General features: G+C 43.4%; 1 protein-coding gene across 32 annotated transcripts in view; it reads right to left on the bottom strand.

Annotated features, from left to right (window-relative positions):
- TNIK (TRAF2 and NCK interacting kinase) overlaps positions 1-19,848 on the bottom strand; it is a 302,307-nt gene that overhangs the window by 72,753 nt on the left and 209,706 nt on the right. For all 32 annotated transcript variants that reach the window (XM_042853762.2, XM_065557764.1, XM_065557762.1 and 29 more), the window contains exons 10-12: positions 12,283-12,458; positions 10,369-10,435; positions 8,654-8,858 (exon numbers count right to left, since the gene is read on the bottom strand). In XM_042853762.2, coding sequence (XP_042709696.1) covers positions 8,654-8,858; positions 10,369-10,435; positions 12,283-12,458 — 448 coding nt within the window. The remainder of the gene's footprint in view (positions 1-8,653; positions 8,859-10,368; positions 10,436-12,282; positions 12,459-19,848) is intronic.

Here is a 19,848-nt window from a genome sequence, read left to right as displayed (position 1 = left end):
AAGCCTACGGGGGTTATAGTAACTAAGCTAAGTAACTTTTTACCATACAAATATTTTCTTTGATGTTATTCAGCTTTGATATTCTTTTGTCTTTCACTTATCTCTTTTTGCGATTAAATCTCGGACCTGTTTTGGATTCATGTGCCAAACTGTCTGTAGCAATAAAATAAAAAGAGGATGACCCTCGTTTCTTGAATTCTCTTGTATTTTCAGCTCCCAGAAGAACAAGACTTTGGACCAAATTCTGCTCTCATTTACACTGTTACAACTTCCATTGTCTTGGAAGTTGCAGCTGTGTAACAGAGAACAGAATCTGACACACTGCTTCAAATACAGTCAACAAATGTGAAAAGTTAAGTGGCACCTGTGATCCCAGTGCACACCCCTTTTAGGATGGAATCCTGCCAACATAGCTATAGCATTTCTGTCTCTCTGGGGCATCATTTGAACTTTAATTACTTTCCAAGTCAAAAGGCTCTGGCTGTAAGTGTCACTAAATCCTTTTAAAAGTTAACAACATACTATCACAGGTTTCTTTTACTCAAAGGGATGGATCCTTCCATTAAGAAGACCTCATTAAGCCAGTTTCAGGACACACTGTAGTGTGTGTGTGTGTGTGTGTGTGTGTGTGTGTGTGTGTGTGTGTGTGTGTGTATACTTACCTCCGGGTCCGGCGGTAAGCAATCGATCTTCTGGGATCGATTTATCGCGTCTTGTCTAGACATGATAAATCGATCCCGGAAGTGCTCACCATCGACACCGGTACTCCTGCTCCGCGAGAGGAGTACGCGGAGTCGACGGGGGAGCCTGCCTGCTGCGTCTGGACCCGCGGTAAGTTCGAACTAAGGTACTTTGAATTCAGCTACATTATTCACGTAGCTGAAGTTGCGTAACTTAGTTTGAAGTGGGGGGTTAGTGTGGACCAGGCCTGACAGAGAGAGAGAGAGAGAGAGAGAGAGAGAGAGAGAGAGAGAGAGAGAAATCTGCATATTCAGCCACATTCAAGCTAAAATTCCAAGCAATTTTTCAAATACTGTTTTGATGCTAAATAGTTAAGGAAGGACAGGACTCATTCCCTCAACCAATATTGGTCAAGCTGTAGAAGATATTAGGCGGTGGTTCCTTTCTGTGGCACTGACTGCTTTTCTTCCCTCCTCTTTATAGGCTTTCAAATCACATATTCCCCACTGCTTGCTATGATACATGTCACCCCACTCCTCTCACTGCTGTCATTTTCCCATGATCAAAACTGAAGTCAGGTACTCCTGGAAGAATGCAGGTTTGAGGATATTCAGCTCTGGGGTGGCCATTCCTAGAATAATGAGTTCACCTCAGTGCCAGAAGGATGAGGACCAAGTGAGAGGGATGTCATAGAACTACCATAGAAACTGTGAAGACTAATGCTGAGATTTTCCTATCTGTCTAGTGGATTTAGATGCACAATTTTCACTGAAATCTCAATTTGCACCTAAATCTTCTAGATGGCTTTGAAAATCTCAGCCTAAAAGAATAAAATATGTGTAGGTTGGTTAATTGATGACCAAAAGGGATATCTCCAAGTGTTTGACAGAAGTTGTATGAACAGAAGTTCTCAAAGCTCTTGTTGAAGGCTTGTAGAGAGCTGGCTCTCCTCTTTAGTTTCATCAACTGAGCTGCATTAAAAGATCACTAACAACATTCAAAACTTCCTTGATTTTACTTTTTCCATGAGCACATTTACTGTCTGTGTCACAGGGATGTCATGAGATTGTGAGTGGGAGGACAAGTGTCCATGAGCAAGTCTTCCTACTGAGCTGTGGTCTACCCTATGAAAAAGTTGAAGAACCCCTGATTTAGGATCACCAAAGGAGGGATCATCATACAAGTGATGGGATGACATCAAGGAAAGAAATGCTGAAGAACGATTTCTGTATGGTGAGGGGGAAGAGGCCATCGCTAGGTGAAATGTTGGAAATCCCATGTCTTGGGCTATTTAAAACTAGACAGGACAAAGCAATAGAAAATGACAGGAAGATGGGCTAGATACCCTGACAGGTCTTTCCCATCTCTAATTAATATAATTATATGATATAAGCAACCATATTGCATTTCAGAAGCACAAGCATAGCATCCTTCTAAGTCATTCTCTTTGGCACTGCACTGACTTCCAGCTGACGCATTCATTCATTCAGCTTGGCTTTCTTTATAGGGATTTATTATGTGTCTGGACCCGCTCTATAAACACGGATACATCTGACACTACTAGGTAGGCTGACTTACAAGCCCCAAAAGCACCACAGGCTCAGGGTGTTTGTGTGTCCCAGATTGGGTTTTAAAGGCCAATTTTATTTTATTTTGAATTATCAATAGCCTCCATCTTCAATCTGCTCCCCTTTTCCTCTTTTTACAGGGATCTGCTGATGGAGCGCTGCAACCAAGAGACATTTTCACTGACCATGCCCAGTGCTCTCCAATCAAACTTTTAAACAGTATAGAGCATATTTTGCTCTTAATTACACCAGTATAAACCAGGAGTAACTCAGCGGAAGTCAGTGTAGAACTGCTGTAAGTGAGAACAGCCTCAGGCCCAAACTAAGAATGCCCTACTGCTGTGCAAGAGTGGGTCCCCACATGCACGCTACTCTCTAGAGCAAATTCCAAACATTGAAGTAACTTTCTGGAGGAATAGACTCAAGGTATTGGCAATGACATCCAACCCAATGCACTTGTGATTGCTACCCTTTGGTGACTGTTTGGTGCTCTCAGCTCAGTCCCCGGTGGACAGGTGATCATTACAATAGTTGGCACTAATTGGCATCCTTGAAAGGGTATGGAGACCAAGTTTTCCATTCACCCATTGCGGTGGTTCCACCAGTCAGGACTGAGGCACGCTGATATTGGGCACTATGGGGAAGTAGGCACTGATTCTACACACTTCTGCGGATAAAATACTTCAGTCTCCTGGTCTCATGCTGTGACCCCTTTTCATGAGCATTAAACTCAAGTGGAAAATTATAATAGTTAATTGTTGGGGAGATAAGGACAAGGAGTCCATTTGCCAAGCTCCCTCAGAGCAATGCAACTTTGTTTTCACTGAACCCCACTTCACTATTTTTCTGCTACAATGTATTGTTTTAATGTGCATTGCTAATGGAATAGGTGCAAATGGGATATGGCATGCCAATATACCTTCTATAAATTATGCCCATTGAGAAGTTGTAGGAACTCATACCAGGGATGGAGAGGAAATGTTTATGATACTAGAGGCTAAAACTAGATGTGAGAAAAATGAACCTAAGGAAGAGAAAGTGTAAGCTGAATATCGGGGGAAAAATCCATGTTAGCAGTGTGTAATGGGGTGGCATGCCCCTTTAAGGGCAGTGGGGACAGCCAATCCTAGTTATTAAGGAGGTGCATCTGAGCAGGGTTCAGCTGATTCCCCTATAAAGAGCAGCAGGAAGCTGCAGAGAGAGTGAGTTCTCAGGGAGACCAGAGTGGAGTGCAAAGGCTGCTGGGAGGGAATAGGCTCCAGCAGAGAAACTTGGGACTTCAGCCAGGAAAGGTCTGGGAGTGGGCTGGTAAGAGGGTAAACGGAGGAACTTGAGGAGGAACTTGAGAACTGTCTTTATTTGTTATGATCGTAAAACCAGAACCTGAGAAGGGCTAGGAAGGGACAAAGTGTTTGTGAATTACTGAAGAAGCCCCATGAAGGGGGAAACTGAGGCAGGGGACTGCTTGCTGGCCACCTTGAGGGGCTGCTGGGTGCCCTATTGCTTGAGCCATTTCAAACTAGAATAAGACAGACATTGTACAGAATGATCCTGAATTTGCAAGGGGAAAGACAAGCCAACCTAACAGGTCTTCCCATCCCTGATTTCTACATATGTTCTATGAGATTCTCCATTACGTTCACAGCTACATCCTAGAAATATGTATAAACAGACCAGACAGACCAGGTATATGCCATAGTTAGGGCGTGATTTCATTGCAAGGTCACAGATTCTATGAATTCTCCCCTTCCTCTATATAAATGGTCATAAAAGGACCGGTCACCCCCACTGTGGAAGTACAGGGGTAGTTCTGTGACCTCACAACAAAGTCCTCCTCCTAACTATGGAATACACCTAGTATACCTACATCTAATTCTACCTATACATATTATAGAATAAAGATATTAAAGTGGCAAGAACCACACAGAATGCACAGTCTATGGATGATTTATCTATCGCCAGAAACCTGCCTGCTCTGGATAAAAAGTTAAAACAACCCATGTCTCAATTAGAAACATAGGAATTGCCAGAGTGGAAAGACCAATGGTCCATCTAGCCAGTGCCAGCTGCTTTAGAGCAAGGTGCATGCAACCCCACAGCAGGCAATTATGGAATAACCCGCCCTTGGGAAAGTTTTGTACTAACCCGTATTAGTTAGAGGTTGGCTCATGCCCTGAAGCACGAGAGTTTACATCCCCTCAAAAACTCTAATCCTTACTATAACAATTCTTGATTTCTTGCCATCCATATAAATGATAGCCAATAAATATAATAAACAAGACTGCTTTTTCTCTTCTTACTAATACTAACGGCTCGTCTACATGGGAAAAAGGCCTGGAATAGCTATTGCTGAATAGCTGTTCCACACTAGCTCCCCACACTAACTCATACTCCGTACCAAGAGTGATTTTGTGCAGATTAGGGTAATCCACTTTGGAAACGGATTACTCTAAATTTAGTACAGAATAAGAGCATCCACACAGGGAGTGAGTGCAGAATAGCTATTGCATTTTATATTCACCCCCTTGCTATTTCTGCACTCGTTTCCCTATGAATTCCTCATGTAGACAAGCCCTAATAACCTTACTATTGGTTGGAGGTGGCAATATAAAACTGGTAGAGAGATCCTCATCCATATAGGCAACTCCACTTTCACAAGCAGATCCCAAAGGTGGCAGTGAAAAAAAAATCTGTGTGCACCTGCCAGCCCTGCCACCCCCATCTTGTGTTCTCAAGTACCTCTTTATACATGCAATTATCCAGTCCACATGAAGATATTTTTCTGAGTGCCCATAACCCCCACATTTCAAAATCTGACCCAAAGTGACTTATGAAACAGCAGCAGTTGTAAAATTTGAAAACATTGCAGACAGTCATATTAGTTTGACTCATAATGCCAGCAGCTAGAGGTTTTCACTGACTCGCTCTTATTCAGCAACTTGAGAAAACCACCAGTTTCCTGACAAAGCCAATTGCTGCTGCTGCTAAAAAACACCAACCGAGAGCACAAGATATACCCTCAGACACTAGGTTAGCCACTGCTTGACGCACAGTTTCTTGCGTCTGGTCTACGAGAACACATGAGCTGGGGCAGAGAGTTGGTATGTACAGCCTCAGACATAAGAGGAAGCAAGGCACAAAGTTGCTGTTATAAAAATTCATCAGTAATTTGAAATAAGAGCATGAGACAAAATGAAATGTTGACGTCAGAATCGGGCTTAGGTTGAGGATCCTGTTCAATTAGGGCTGCACTTCTCCACTGTGTGGCATGACAAAACAGCTGAAAGCCTTCTGTCTCCACAACCCCTTTGGCTCAGAATATATTCCCCTCTCATTTTAAAACCTAAAATTTTAAAGGGACATGTCAACTGGGAAGGAGGCAATGAGAGAACAGCCCAGAGTACTTTTCCAGTTACCCAGAGTTTAGGCATTCGTTTCAATAGCTGGATGCAGTGACATTAATTTTTAATGGAAAGAGAAAAGGGAGTGACTTCTTCAGAGCCACATACAAACTAGAGGCCTGATCTTGCAACATGTTCAGCCCCAATAAAATGAGCCCCTCACAGGATAAGAACATAAGAATGGCCCTACTGGGTCAGACGAAAGGTCCATCTAGCCCAGTATCCTGTCTTCCTACAGTGGCCCGTGCCAGGTGCCCCAGAGGGAATGAACAGAACAGGTAATCATCAAGCTATCCATTCCCTGTTGCTCATTCGCAGCTTCTGGCAAACAGAGGCTAGGGACACCATTCCTGCCCATCCTGGTTAATAGTCATTGATGGACCTATCCTCTGTGAATTTAACTAGTTCTATTTTGAAGCCTGTTATAGTCTTGGCCTTCACAACATCCTCTGGCAAGGAGTTCCACAGGTTGACTGCATTGTGTGAAGAAATACTTCCTTTTATTTGTTTTAAACCTGTTGCCTATTAATTTCACTTGGTGACTCCTAGTTCTTGTGTTATGAGAAGTAGTAAACAACATTTCCTTATCTACTTTCTCTACACCAGTCATGATTTTATAGACCTCGATCATATCTCCCTTTAGCCGTCTCTTTTCCAAGCTGAAAAGTCCCAGTCTTAGGCCTGGTCTACACTAGGGGGTGGGGATCGACCTAAGATACGCAACTTCAGCTACAAGAATAGCGTAGCTGAAGTCAACGTATCTTAGTTCGACTTACCTCGCGTCCTCACGGCGCGGGATCGACTGTCGCCGCTTCCCGTCGACTCCGCTTCCACCTCTCACAGCGGTGAAGTTCCAGAGTCGACGGCAGAGCGATCGGGGATCGATTTATCACGTTTACACTAAACTAGATGCGATAAATCGATCCCCAACAGATCAATCACTACCCGCTGATCTGGTGGGTAGTGAAGACGTACCCTTATTAATCTCTCCTCATACGGAAGCCACTCCATACCCCTAATAATTTTTGTTGCCTTTTTCTGAACCTTTTCCAACTCCAATATATCTTTTTTGAGATAGGGCGACCACATCTGCACACAGTATTCAAGATGTGGGCTTACCATGGATTTATATAGAGGCCACATGATATTTTCTGTCCTATTATCTATCCCTTTCTTAATTATTCCCAGCATTCTGTTCGCTTTTCTGACTGCCGCTGCACATTGAGTGGATGTTTTCAGAGAACTATCCACAATGACTCCAAGATCTCTTTCTTGAGTGGTAACAGCTAATTTAGACCCCATCATTTTATATGTATAATTGATAGATCCCTGTGGAGCCCAGCCAAGGGGATTAGAGCTCTAGATTCAAACCCTGTTTGGGGAAGAGAGAGAATGATTTGTTTCAATTTAAAGGGAGCATATTAATACCCCTAGCAAGTCGAATAAGTATTGTATTTATTATAGGATTTCAGTTAATCTGGTGTCTGCTTTTATTCTGCTGTTGTTCCATTTCTCTATTGCTTGCAGCAACATCCATTTACACAATGGCAGAGTCAGCTTCCCTTATGATAGTCCTCAAATAATCACTTACTATAGTACAAGGGATTTTTTAGTGTGTGGAATCCTATTCCTCTTTTCAAAGCTGCTCTTGACTCATCAACAGTATAGAGAAAAAAGAAAAAAACCTGACCTGCAATTTATTGAGTGTAGAACATGCTGCACACTAACAATGTTACAGACCGACACATCTACCAGACTGGAAAATGCTTAGCTTGTGCTTTGCCCCTCTGCTGTTTACAGCCCTGAAGGAGGCTAACAGAACCACCTTGAAGAACAGCCACTCGCTGCTCTTACGAAGTATATAATCAGCGGCTTGAAATTCTTTCATGTCTAAGCTTTTAGCCTGAGGTATATTATCCACTGCATGGAAACCTAGAAAATGTACGGAGATTTAGGTTAAATATAACAGACACTCTGGCTAGTTCAAATTAATGGGGTGGATGCCCTGATAGCCCATTTGCTGCAAAGTGTTTTTCCTATCAGTGACCTCTTTGCAAAGCTAGTTTAATTGCTCTTAATGTATGGACTCTTAAATGAGGCAGTTGGGATGACTCCAGGATGAGACAGACAATGAGTTTTTTTTAATGAGAGACCATGTCAAAGATAGAAACAGGTGAAACTCCTCTACTCTTCATAAACCATTCTGTAACACAAGAACAAAGGGGTCACTCAATGAAGCTAATGGCTGGTCAATTTGAAGCAAAAGGAAATACTTGATGCGGTGTGTACTCAGCCTGTGAAATTCATTGATACTCAAAGTCAGAGTCAAATACTATGGTTGTATTCTAAACGGGATGGATAATTTTATGACCAAAAATGTTTGTAGTTAGTGTGCTAAGACCAGGGTAATCAAATGTCATGCTTAGGGACATAAACTAATCATTGCAGAAGCCAGAAAGGAATTTGCCCTGCCCCTTCCGTGTACATCATTGCATAACAGGGCTTAAGATGGACTCAAGTGCAGTCCTGTGCAGATATTATGGGGGATTTTCAGCTTCCTCTCAAGCATCAGGCACAGGCCACCGCAAAAGGAAGGATAATGAATTTGATGGACCACTGGTCCAATCTGGCATGGTAAACTTTAGTGTGAGACGGACCTTAGAACAAAATGCATCTACAGTGGAACCTCACATTTGACAAATGTTTCTGAGGACTCTTTTCTGTTCCTTATAATGAAGGCTCATTACTGTGAATGAGCCTGATTGACCCTCAGAGGAGATAGTCACTTGGATAGCCTGGTGAAGAGGAGTATAAGACCACACATAGAACAGGGATTGACAGGCTTTATGTTCAACAAAGCATTTTGATTTATCAGTGTTTGTCCTAGCAAGGGTAGAACATACTCCTTTTAAACAGGTTGAGAGCAGTATCTTAGTTCTGCTACAAAAATATTACCCATTACAGTGTCATTTAAAAGCCCATTTCATGACCCTGAGTAATTACCTCCTCTAGCCTTCGCCTTTGCTCCTTCTGCTCCTCAATCCGCTTTTGCCGCTCTGCTAGCAGTTGCCGCTTGTGCTCTTCATTCTCTCGCTGCTGCTGCTCCAGCTGCTGCCGTCGGAGGGCCTCTGAACGCTCCTTATTTGCTAGCTGAAGCCTCAAGAAATCCCGTCTCAGTGTTGACTCTCCAGGCAGATTTAGGATGGAACTTCACAGGGAAGAAGCATCAGAGGCATTCTAACCATGTGTTTATGCGCCCGACCGAGAAATTCTGTATGTGTATCTATGTTTAACCCCCTTTCCCTTTTGGCTTTGCATTTTGCCATTGAAAGTATTTGTATAAAGAGTGGAGGAGGAAGTGCTGGCACAGTATTTGGTGAAGGAAAGCAGGGAATCACAAATGGACTAGGTAGAACAGCTCAGAGACTTGCCAGGTGAGATGCAGCAGTTCTGCAGCCTCATTTTTTACATGGGTTTCAGGAGACAACAAGCTTCACGGTGGATCAGCTTGAATTTGTGGCATAGCTCACATGAAGAAAGGGTCATCACACTGTTCACGAACTCACTAGTAATTTATGTCCTCGAGTTTTTTTAAGTCTCTAAACCAAAGTCCTGTCCATTGCAGTGGCATGCACTATATTTAGTTGTTCACAAAGGAGATTTAGTATGAATCATTGAAATAAAAATACCAGATTACCTCAGTAAAACAATGGAATAACCTGATACTAATTACAATGGTTCTTAAAAATGTCATCAAAAGAAAGTTCAACCACTGTTTAGCTTGAAGAAGCAATCAGAAAGGTTTCATGATGAGAAACTACACATAAATAGGGAGCTATACTTGGAAATAAAGGACCACATTGTCAAGAACTGTCTTTAAATTGAGCCTACAATTTTACCACACCTACATTCTTGCACATGCAGTTTCCCACATCTAGGTTCTTGGGAGCATAAATATTTGCATGTGCAAAATTCCTTCACACATGTAAATTAGTTAAGCAAGCTGTGTACTTAGCCATCTAACAATCTGGTTTGTTTATGCAAATATACTTGCATATACAATTTTACGTATATAAGATGTGAAAAACTGCAAGAACAATTTTAGAGGCGGGATCCGAATGAGTATATGGAAATGTTCATCTGTATATTGAAAAATTGGTCAGATTAGGGATAGAAATTTAGATATGTTAGGGGGTGGATACTGCTGATATGACCGTGACAGCCTGGCATTGATGAATTTTGAGGCCAATGACTAAGCAGACAAGTTACACAGCTGTCCACATACCATCATATGAAAGAGAAAATACAGCTGCGGTTATTACCCTAGGTTTTTTTTTTTTTTTTTTAAGAAAGAATAGAATAAAATAATTATCACTGAGAGATCAATGCAGTCTTAAACCCTCAGTGTACAGATGCCCACCAGTGAATAGTATAATATATGGAACCTCTGCTTCCTTGTGGCGTTAGCGTACTGTATTGTAAATCGCAAAGAAAATGAGGTATCGTTTCTTCTCGGCCTTTTAGTCAAGGTGAGCCATAGTATCAATTTAATATCCAGGCATCATCTATCAAAGGGACTATATCCCACCTTTGCACGGGATAGACTCAATGATCAAATTGGTCTTTTTCCATCTCTAGCTCATACAATCCTATAATCCTAACCAATTTTGTACACAGTCAGAGAGATACAATGGGAGAAATGAGCACCTGATTTTTACCTGGGTTCTCCAGAGTCATTTTCTTCTTCCTCTTCCTCACTTCCACTGTATTCATACTCTGTCTCATCTAGGAATATAAATGAATGTTAGTGCCCTTTACTGGACTCATTTGTTTTTCTACTGTTTGAAGACCCAAATGCTCTGGTATGAGAATAGAAACCTCCTTTATTTTATCCTGGGAAAATCAGTAATATTCTCAAGTTTTTTGCCCCAAAAGTCTGATTCTAAATGAGGGCCACAAAGTCAAGGAAATTCAGTCAAAAGCATAATGCATTCAGCTTTGACTAAGTATACAGCAGTCACTGTGCAGTGGCTGTCTGACATGCCGTGTACAATGGGATGAGTTAAGGATGGAGTTTCAGTCTAAATTCTGAATACAGTGTTCCTGATTCAACACTCAACACGGATCTATATCAACAGAGCAGGAAGATGTTGATGTAAAGATAGAAACTGCCAACACCCTTTTGTAAAATAAAAATATAACATTAAACAGATGACAAATATGTAAAGTACAATTTCTGAACCTCAACTCCAGGAACACTCTTGCAAAAGTTAAGGTACAGGGCAGAATTCTACAGCAACAAGCCTGTGAAACTGGGATTTAAATACTGTTCAGAAGGCATAAACTTCCTTTTCCCTAAACATATGCACTTTTCTCTCTCCTATTAATATCCATATTGATATTTTCCAGTCAATGAAGGAGTCTACATAAATACCCAATTACAATGCTGTACCACATTCTGCAATTTCTATTGGGATATAAGTGAAATGTAGAATTTTTATCGGATGAAGAGAATTATAGCAAAAGAAAGGCTCACATTTATCCAATTATTTTCCATCTCTAGGGTACAACCTTCATTTGCCAGTCTAAATACATTTAATACTTCACTAGAATCTGGCTTTGTTTTCATTTTACTGAAAAAAATATCAGGAAATGGAATTTAAGCATGAAAAAATGATATTGCTTAAAAGAAATCAGAGAAATAGTGATGTGTTAATTGGCTGGATTCTACAAAAAATTTCAGCCATTGAGATCAAAAATAGAATACAGTACACATTCAAATGTTGGTACTGGCAACATATTATTTTAACAAGTTTGTTTATCTATTGAGTCTTCCTTTTATGAGACTTAACTGTGTCTCTGTATGATTTAAGTCAGTTCATTGAAAATGTATTTGTTTCAATTGGTTATTCCTGTAGCTGACACTGTTGTAAGCTCTTTGGGGCAGGGACTTGGTTTTTATTTGTACAGACCATTGCACAGTTTATAAATATGATTTGTGTTCTCATTTTATAACATGACATAAGAAAATATGACTTTAGTGGGTTCCACCTTCTGTGTGTGCATGGTGTGTATACGTGCGTACGTACTCAATTATAAATACACATTCACAAAGTGCTTAGATTCAACATTACAACAGCGCACTAGGCCCCTATTCTGCTCCTATTGAACTGAAGGGTAAAACTCCCATTAACTTCAGTGGTGCAAGATCAGATGCTAAGTAATAATAGACATTAGATCTGGCCAAGAAATTATTTTTGTTCCTGTGAAAAAATTAAACAAACACAAATTAGTATTGATTGAATTTTTTTTCAAGTTACTGGGTTTTCATTGAAAACCAACTCCCTAGACGTCTCAATTTTTGTTTTTTTTATGAAAACTTAAGAAAGTTGAAGAGGGTTGAAAGCACCACAGGACTGCACCCATTTAATTAAATCAGTTTCTAAATTGAGTAAAATTTAGACCAGCCCTAAGCATAGTCTGATCTCAGTACAACACCATGGCACAGTCCCTGGGGCAGGACTCTATTATGTGTTTATCCTGTGCCTAACACAGCAGGGCCTTGAACTATGATTGAGGTCCCCAGGTCCTACCATAATACATACAATAGCCTCTTCTGCTTCGCTGCTAACCTTTTTCTCCTCGCTTCTTCTTAGTCCTATCAATATGGTCCTTAAGCTGGATGCGAACCTGCCTTTCATTAGGCTGATCTCGAATAAATGGGTGCTTCATCAGCTGTTCGGTCGTTGGTCTCTGACTGTGGTTCTTCACTAGGCAGCTCTCAATGAATGACTGGAATTTTTTAGACCTAGTAGAGAAAGAAAAATGTGTGTGTTAAAAAGAAAAACATGAATCCAGAATTACGTCCAGTAAAAACGCGTCAGACATTTTCTGGATACTTAAAAGGACCAGCCAGCTTGAATTTTGTTTGTTTGTTTGCAAATTGACTACATTTTTAAAAAGTGGATTATTGTTGGAATTCTTTCAACAGTATTGTCCTGAAATAATTTTTCTCATCTCCTGTTGATGGTTAGAAGGATCTCTCTATTGCTCATTATAAAATACAAACAAAGGGAAACAATTATTTATAATTATCTATTACTGCATTTTGGTGGGCGGTAATAGATTTCTGGGTTGAAATGGGATAAGCAAAGTGATTTACATTTACCCAATTGATGTTACACAGATTTTTAAACGTTTATAGCCTGTACAATCTCCTACTCATTCTTGCTGTTCTTAGGCCTTCACTTACTCCCACCATGAGCTTGGACAGCATGCACTAATCCCATAGGGCATTACATCTTGGCTATAGTATGTTTGTGAAATCTACACTGTCAGCAGGTATCCACACTGCTTCAACCTCCACCCATCTGTGGATCAAAACTAATGACTTGCCATTCTTGCTGTGCTGGGTAGAAGTCGGAATGAGGCTGTGTTGACTTAGCCTAGCCCATCCTCCCCTCCCTGCCTGGCTACAAAGAGTTAAACTAAACTCCAGCCAAAGCAAATCTGAGAAAACAAATTTTTCTCTTGGCCTTGGATTTTGCATATCAAAAGTTCTGCCTGGAACTAATTTCAGCACATTATAAACCCAAGAGAATAAGGATTTACAAGAAGGAGATGCTGACAGACCACTATGGTGCATGTTGCTTTAGCAAACTGGAACATTTGTGTAAATTAATGTCAGAAGCCAACTGATATTACAGAATTGCATTGAGAGGTAAAACAATAAGCTTTCAGGGATTTTATTTTTAAACCGTCAGACTAAAAAGTGATTTATCTTCTAACTACTAAGCCATACAAATTGGGATGTGAAAATAAACACTACTAGCTCCAATAAAATCCCACATCCAGATTTATTAATGAGCAAATCTCTCCTCTCTACCCTCCCCCTAAAGAACAGTTTCTTGGTGTATTCCAGAAGGAGAAAGTCGGGTGAAGCTTTATTCAGTCCAATTCTTTGTACATGTTAAAATAGAGACTGAGCCCCTGAGCCTGTATGTGGATCCATGTGGGCAGACCCCTTCACGTATGTGGAGCCACAAAAGCACTGGGGACCTGCCCAGGCAGATCTAATTGCAGGATCAGGGCCTGGATCATTACAGAGAAATGTAGCCAAAGACTGTACTATCTGGTATGCTGGACAACAAAAGCAACTGAAAACATCTCATTTAAGTGGCACTCTGTTTTATACAATCTGTTTGCTTAAAACAAACCTTGCAAAAGTAATTTGCTGTCCCCTGCTGAAGTGAACTACCACAAGAATCAGTGTTTAATTACATATTTAAAGTGTTTATTTGACAGTTATTGTAAATAAATACCAATTGCTTATTAATTGACTCTTCCTTGAGTTTAACGGGTATATAAAATGCCTACATGTAAATGATCATGAACCCCAGCTGCCGGTAATTTGATTTTGTGTTTCAGTACATTCCATTAGATTAGTACCTCCTGTTTACCCAGTCTGCTTATATGCAGTACTAATATTTTAATACGCACATGGAAGTTAGTTAGGTATTGACACTACATACGACAAAAATGTCAAACTAACAGTCAAATTATATTATAAGCACAGACATTAGTGAGACATTCAGTGCTTTACTGGAAAGCAAATACACACTTTGCACTGCCAGTCTGACAGGTAGTCTTACAACAGCAGTTAAAAAGTGGCCTCCCTTTGCATGTGTGCATGAGATCATCTGTGCATGTACTTTTCAAACATCTGCGTGTGCATGTAGTGAAATTTACAAAACCTACTTGTATACTTTTCTAGCAGGCCCTGGCTTCTATTTTAAGGGGAAACACTGCAAAACTTGGCACTCTCATATGGCTTTAATCCCAATAAGGCAAAACTTCGCTATTTCAAATGTTTTTCACTTTGAGTTTCTGGATTGTTTTGAACACAAAATTCAAACTGAAATTCAGGGAGTTGGAACCTTCTTGAATCCAAGGGGAAAGAATGAACGCCCAAATCCCTAAGAAACAGACCTGCAGCTACACACAGCTCTGTCTGCAGCCCTGCATTCTGTCACAGTGCAAGTCCTGGTTAGCATACAAAACAAATCCCCGCTTTCTGAAAAATGACTGACAAGGATGGGGCTAATGGAATGGCCACCTTCTTCCGGAAACTGCTTAGAGTCCTGCAGGTAACATGTTGAACAAATCCTCCTGGTACTCAGAAAGCGTAACATGTGAGAATAACAAAGCATTTCCTTAACAATGTTATGGTTCAACACCTAAACCATGCAACTTTTCAGGGCCAGGTTATCTGCTGGGGTAACTCCATGGAAGTCAATGGATTTACACCACTAAGAACATGGCCCTCAGTTTTGCATGTTTCCAACAGGAAGCCTCGTAAAACACATCAGTTTCACATGAGTTTCACTTTGAGATCATGGAAACTTTCAACCCCCAAACTGAAGGGGAAACTCTGGGTGTGTGAACCTGCGTGTATCAAATCCAAAGACCTTGTTTGTACCAAGTTATCAGAGGCAAAGCAGACAAATAACTTAATTATTAACCTATTTTACAGATGAGAAAGATGAAGTGGAGAGGGTAAATGACTTGGCCAGGAACACAGAGATACGTTTACTAAATAATAATAACAGTCAACGCTTACACAACACTAGAACTCACATCTGCCTGGCTGCCAAGCCTGTGCTAAGACCATTCCTTTACACTTTTTTCCCTTCTTTGTCCATTCCCAATTATATTCCCCCTCCCCACTCAAGCAAATGGCATGTGATATGTTGTGATGACAGAAGTAGACACAGCTGTGATTGTCTGGCACACAGGTTTTCCAGCTTCTAACTCAGGGGTCGGCAACCTTTCAGAAGCGGTGTGCCGAGTCTTCATTTATTCACTCTGATTTAAGGTTTCGCGTGCCGGTAATACATTTTTATGTTTTTTAGAAGGTCTCTCTCTATAAGTCTACTAAACTATTGTTGTATTGTAAAATAAACAAGGTTTTCAAAATGTTTAAGAAGCTTCATTTAAAATTAAATTAAAATGTTGATCTTACGCCGCCAGCCTGCTCAGCCTGCTGCTGGTCTGGGGTTCTGTTCACCTAGGCCGGCAACGGGCTGAGCGGGGCCTGCGGCCGGGACCCCGGCTGGCAAGGGTCCGGCAGCCAGAACCCCAGACCGGCAGCAGGCTTTGCAGGGCTGGTGGCTGGGACTCCACAGCCCACTGCCTCTCAGGGGTTCCATCCGCCAGCTCCTGCTGGCCGGGATGCCGGCTGCTGAACCCGCTCAGCCCGCTGCCGGTCTGGGGTCCTGGCTCTGCCCACATACAGTGGGTACCTACCTTCTCCCGGGTTCTGGCCCATTCTCTTCCTCTCTCTGCACTGAGCTGAGGGTGGGAGTGCACTGAGCACAGGGCTGGGGGTGAAGGGTTTGGCCAGGAACTAGAATGAGGGAGGGGGCTCAGGGTTGGGGCAGGAGATTTGGGTGTGGGGCACTTACCTGGGCAGCTCCCATTTGGTAAGAGGGGTGCAGGTGGGAATGTGGGGGGGGGGTGCAGGAGCTCCCGTTTGGTGCTCAGTGTGGGGGTGGGGATGTAGGGGGTATAAGAGTCAGGATGTGGGGGGTGCATTGGGTGTGGGGGCTCTGGGTATGTGGGGGGGGTGCAAGAGTCAGGGCGGGGGGGCTGGGTATGTGTGGGGGTGCCAGAGTCAGGGCTGGGGTCGGGGGGGAGGTGAAGGAGTCAAGCAGAGGGCTTGGTGTGTGTGAGGGGGTACAGGGCTCAGGGCAGGGGCCTGGGGGATGTGTGGGGCACAGGGCTCAGGGCATGGGCCTGGGGGGCGTGCGGGGTTCAGGGCAGAGGGTTGGGTGTGTGTGAGGGGGGGTCAGGGCTCAGGGCAGAGGTCTGGAGGTTTGGGGGGGGGGGTCAGGGCAGAGGGCTCCCCCCACTCCTGCGGCCCCCAGCTGGCTCACCCACTCGGGGCCCTGCGGCGCACCGCACGAGCATAACTAGAGCCCCCTGGTGAGAGAGTCCCCTCTGGCTGTGTCTAGAGGAGCCGATCTGGGCGGCGCATGACCCCGCGGTATGCGAGCTCCTCGTCCCAGGGCTCTCTGGCCACCACCAATTCCCGCTCGCCCACACCTGCTGTGCGCTCAGCGCCGCCGGGCCGCTCCTCCCAGCAAGTACCAATCCATGGCCACGGCCGGGCGCCTCCTCCCGGGGACACTCAGCAGCCGGTGCTAGCGCCGCCGCCGGCCTCTCCCGCCTCCACCGCCCCCGCTTACTGCCGCCGGGAGTCGGGACTGGGTCCGGCAGTGAATCCGCTCCCCCGGCGTGCCACCAGTCCACCATGGCCAACTATACCAAGGTGGCCCAGGTGAGCAGGCCCCTCCGCGCCCTCGGGCAGGGCTCCTCACCGGGTGAGGGGACGCGGGAGACCACGGGCATGCCGCTGAGGCGGCTCCTCTCTGGGGCGGCGCGGGCTCTGCCCCTCACTGGCTGCGTGTCCTCGGGACTCGGGCAGGCAGAGGCATGCCATTAAAAATCGACTCGCGTACCATCTTTGGCACGCATGCCATAGGTTGCCGACGCCTGTTCTAACTGTTAACTAACCCACCCGCAGTCAGAAGAAGGGATGTGAATAGGGAAGAGTCATACAGGATTACTGTACACAGAAGGAAAGGCTGAGTAGTCTGTTCTTGTGAGCGCACATTGACACCCCTAATGCTTCTACGATCCTAAGAAATGCAAATTATAGGGGGGAGATGCATAACTGATTACATTATGAATGATGTATGAAATAACCCTGTTATACAGCACTTCACACTTTAATAGTGCCGTTCACCCACAGCACTCGTAGCATTTCACCCATGTTCATCAGACTTGCTCCAGGTCACATTGTGAGCCAATGATAGAGCCAGGAAAGAATCCTCAGGGGTCTGGACTCCCGGCCCCTTGTTCTAACCTCTGTCTGCACTGAGAACAGGGACAGCACTGCCTCAAGACAGCTGCATGCTGCTGAGTTGTTGCACACACTTCCTAATAAGCCCAAGTGATTCCAGAAAAGAAAGTCAAGCCTAAATGTCTGACACTCCAGAGTGCTCGTGGCATACAGGGCATAGGCCTGCCAAGAGCCAATGGAGCTCTGTGCAAATTAATATAGCCCAGGGAAGCCAGCATGTGGTTCACAAGATGAGGCAAGGCAAAACTATCAGCCATGGTCACCGAGAACCCCTGAGTGCAAGGGCTGCTCAGGGCTAGTGTCTTTTATAAATAAATAAAATAATAAATTAATGGAGATATCCTATCTCATAGAACTGGAAGGGACCTTGCAAGGTCATTGAGTCCAGCTCCCTGCTGTCACTAGCAGGGCCAAGTACTGATTTTGCCCCAGATTCCTAAGTGGCCCCCCCAAGGATTGAACTCACAACTGTGGGTTTAGCAGGCCAATGCTCAAAGCACTGAGCTATCCCTCCCCCCCTCCTGACCTTAGCCTCTCCAGATGAAGTATTTGAAGGGGTACTGTGCTTCTCAGCAGCTCCAGGAGCCACAATGCCTCCCAGAGACCAACATAGTGTAGGGCAGAGCTCTGCTTTTATGGGACAATCAGGCTCTTAAACACACACTTCAAGAGAAACGTCTGGGTTTTACTCCTTGCTCAGTCTCCAATTCACTGTGATACCTTGGGGCAAGTCACATCACCTCACTGCCTCAGCTCCCCCATGGGGATGCACACACCTAATAGTACTTCCCTAGTTCAGGGGCGTGTGCAGAGCAAATACCACGCTTAGCATAAACAAGGAAAGATCTGCTGGGTCCAAGCGTTTACGAAAACAGCCCCAAAATTCAAGCTTCATTTGCTTAAGAACTTCAGGGGCAGAAAGTAAATCATCATATCATGCTGATTTGAACCAGAAGAAGAAGAAGAAGATTACAAGGCGCCAGCCTTTAACTTCAAAGAGAAGCGGGGCTATTTTAAATGCAGGTGCAGGAGTTCAGCAAGAAACCAGGCAGACTGTGTTTCTACAGGGGTTTTTCTATTTGCAACAGCAGGCAAGATCCCAAATCCTTCCTACTTATCAGTGGATTTCACTGACTTAACTTCTTCATCTTCAACCATCAAGGATTTTGCAGCCAGTTAGCCATTTTCTTCCTATAGAAAAATCCATCTTCATCTCAGTGCTTTAATGTGGTTGAGGTCAATATTGCTGCCTATGGAGAGGTTGACAGTCCTAAGCCCATTTAAGGCTACTTGTCCTGGGAGTGGAAAGCACAAAACACAGAGGAAAGCTGCTGATCTTTGTTACCCAGCAAGTTGAATTTTTAAATTTTGCTTTTCTCCTGTGATTTTAGTACTTGTGAAAGATGCAAGACAGAGTTCTGGGGATGTGGAAAACTTGCACCGCAGGGATCTGGGGAAGCATTTTGGGGGGTTCAATTCTTTGGGTTCAGCATACACAGCTTCTTGTCCTGATTCGATTAGACCCAAAACCTCGGACTAAAACTCAGTCAAAACCATTGACTTGCCCCTGGCTTCATGCTGAAGTCATTTAAAACAATGTCAGATTACTTGGTTTAAAATCATGAACTAATCCACATTTGGCACGTAGTTGAGTCCAGAAGTGTGAGCCTGTTGGTATTTCATCTGAGTTTCAAATTCATAATGAAACCTAGCAAGCTTTACATAGCTTTACTGAGAATAACAGCTGTAAGAAATGGAGACTAAAGGCTTCTATTTATCCATAGAACGGATCCAGCCCCAATAATCGTATTTCAACTGTGATTCGGAGAAGAGTGTAAACAAAATTCAGTGTCCATTCAACCCTTCCCTTTGCTGCAGACTGTCAGGAAGGATAGACACGTCTATCACGCACTAGACAGAGACCACCATTTCAGTTTAGAAAGGTCACCCAGTGGCCATCAGATGATAACGAGCTTGGCAACTACAGATCTCGGCTGGAATTGAACAGATCTAGAAGTGAAAGGTTCTGTCATTGACTACAAGTCCCTCAAGCCATCCCATCCCCTTAGACGTTTTTAATTCTTGCTCTCTTCTCTCCAAAAAGAGAGGCTGCAGGGGTTAATGACATGAGGGAGAGAACATGACAGCAAAGTGACATGGTAGTTTCACAAAAGCAGTTTTCCATCCAAGTAGAAATGGACCCAAAATTCAGATATGGATTTCAAACACCCCAAAGATCAATGGGATTAGGATTCAGGAGGGCCAGTGCAGCTCA

Source organism: Chrysemys picta, chromosome 9, assembly GCF_011386835.1.
Source record: "Chrysemys picta bellii isolate R12L10 chromosome 9, ASM1138683v2, whole genome shotgun sequence".
Lineage (NCBI taxonomy): Eukaryota > Metazoa > Chordata > Testudines > Emydidae > Chrysemys > Chrysemys picta.
The sequence above is the reverse complement of the archived record's forward strand: the minus strand, read 5'-3'. Positions and strand labels throughout refer to the sequence as shown.